At 44.4% G+C, this 990-nt stretch overlaps 1 protein-coding gene across 3 annotated transcripts in view; it reads right to left on the reverse strand.

Annotated features, from left to right (window-relative positions):
• Positions 1 to 599: 599 nt before the first annotated feature.
• The window catches only part of LOC119592566, a gene marked incomplete at its 3' end in the record, with an annotated part of 11,187 nt that continues 10,796 nt past the window's right edge, over positions 600 to 990 (reverse strand). For 2 of the 3 annotated variants that reach the window (XM_037941441.1, XM_037941443.1), the window contains 2 exon segments: positions 600 to 687; positions 805 to 978. In XM_037941441.1, the coding sequence (XP_037797369.1) occupies positions 600 to 687; positions 805 to 978 (262 nt within the window). 3 annotated transcript variants of the gene reach the window in all.

Consider the following 990-nt stretch of genomic DNA (forward strand, 5'->3'; position numbering starts at 1 on the left):
GAGAATGGTTTACAATAAGACAAACAAACACACCTCGCTTGCTCTTCCACTGGAAAAGTGATGATCATCCAGGCCGTCGGGTAGAATAATTTCCCTCCGAACTTCTCGCACTATAACTTCGATTCTCCTGTCGTTGGGAAAATGATTTCGAAGAAGAGCACTTCACTGATTGGGTGAAATTTGCTCTAGACAATTTGTGAATGGGCTGATGTCGTCAGGCACATCTCGAGGAACAGCTCGTAAATAATTTGTCAAGGGAGTGCAGGAAACGATGGCTATTGTTTTTAGATAGAAACACCATGAAAGCTGAGATAATCCATTTAAATAGGTAGTAGTAGGTAAACCTAGATCATGTTCGTCTAGCTTTACGAAAACCATGATCTTTTCTTGGAACATTATCTGCATTTAAACAATAATATTTAATAACATCTCACTCTGGATGCGTGTTTAACCAACCACAAAGATCACCATGATAAAACTGTATATTTGCAGCAATTTATTTCAAGGGTGAAATGTGAACATCATTAACTTGCATTTTAACGATCGAAAAAAACAGAAACTGCAGAACATAATGACCGCAATGACTTTGGTACACAAACCTCCTGCTGTAGACGCCGGCGGCGAGGACCACAACAGTGACCGCAATAGCCACAATGACGATGATGACGATGAGCCACGTCGGGAGAACTAAGAGAGAGAATAGGTGACAGTAATTATACATATACGATAACACAGACAGATGATTTTCTATAGGAAACTTAATCACGGCTTTCTGCAAAACCGATGCAGTCATGCTGTCCCTACCTGAAGCCTTCGTCGAGAACGGCAGCGGGGAGGACCATCCCGAGAAGCCGCCTCGGTACTTGAGTCTGAGGTTCGCCGCGTACTCCGAGCCCTCGCGAAGGCCCTCCAGCACCACGACGCCCGAAAACACGTCGCTCTCGTTCTTCATGGGGATTTCTTCGCGAGGCAAGAAAGCTACAACGGCAG

This window comes from Penaeus monodon, chromosome 30 (assembly GCF_015228065.2).
Source record: "Penaeus monodon isolate SGIC_2016 chromosome 30, NSTDA_Pmon_1, whole genome shotgun sequence".
Taxonomy (NCBI): Eukaryota; Metazoa; Arthropoda; class Malacostraca; order Decapoda; family Penaeidae; genus Penaeus; species Penaeus monodon.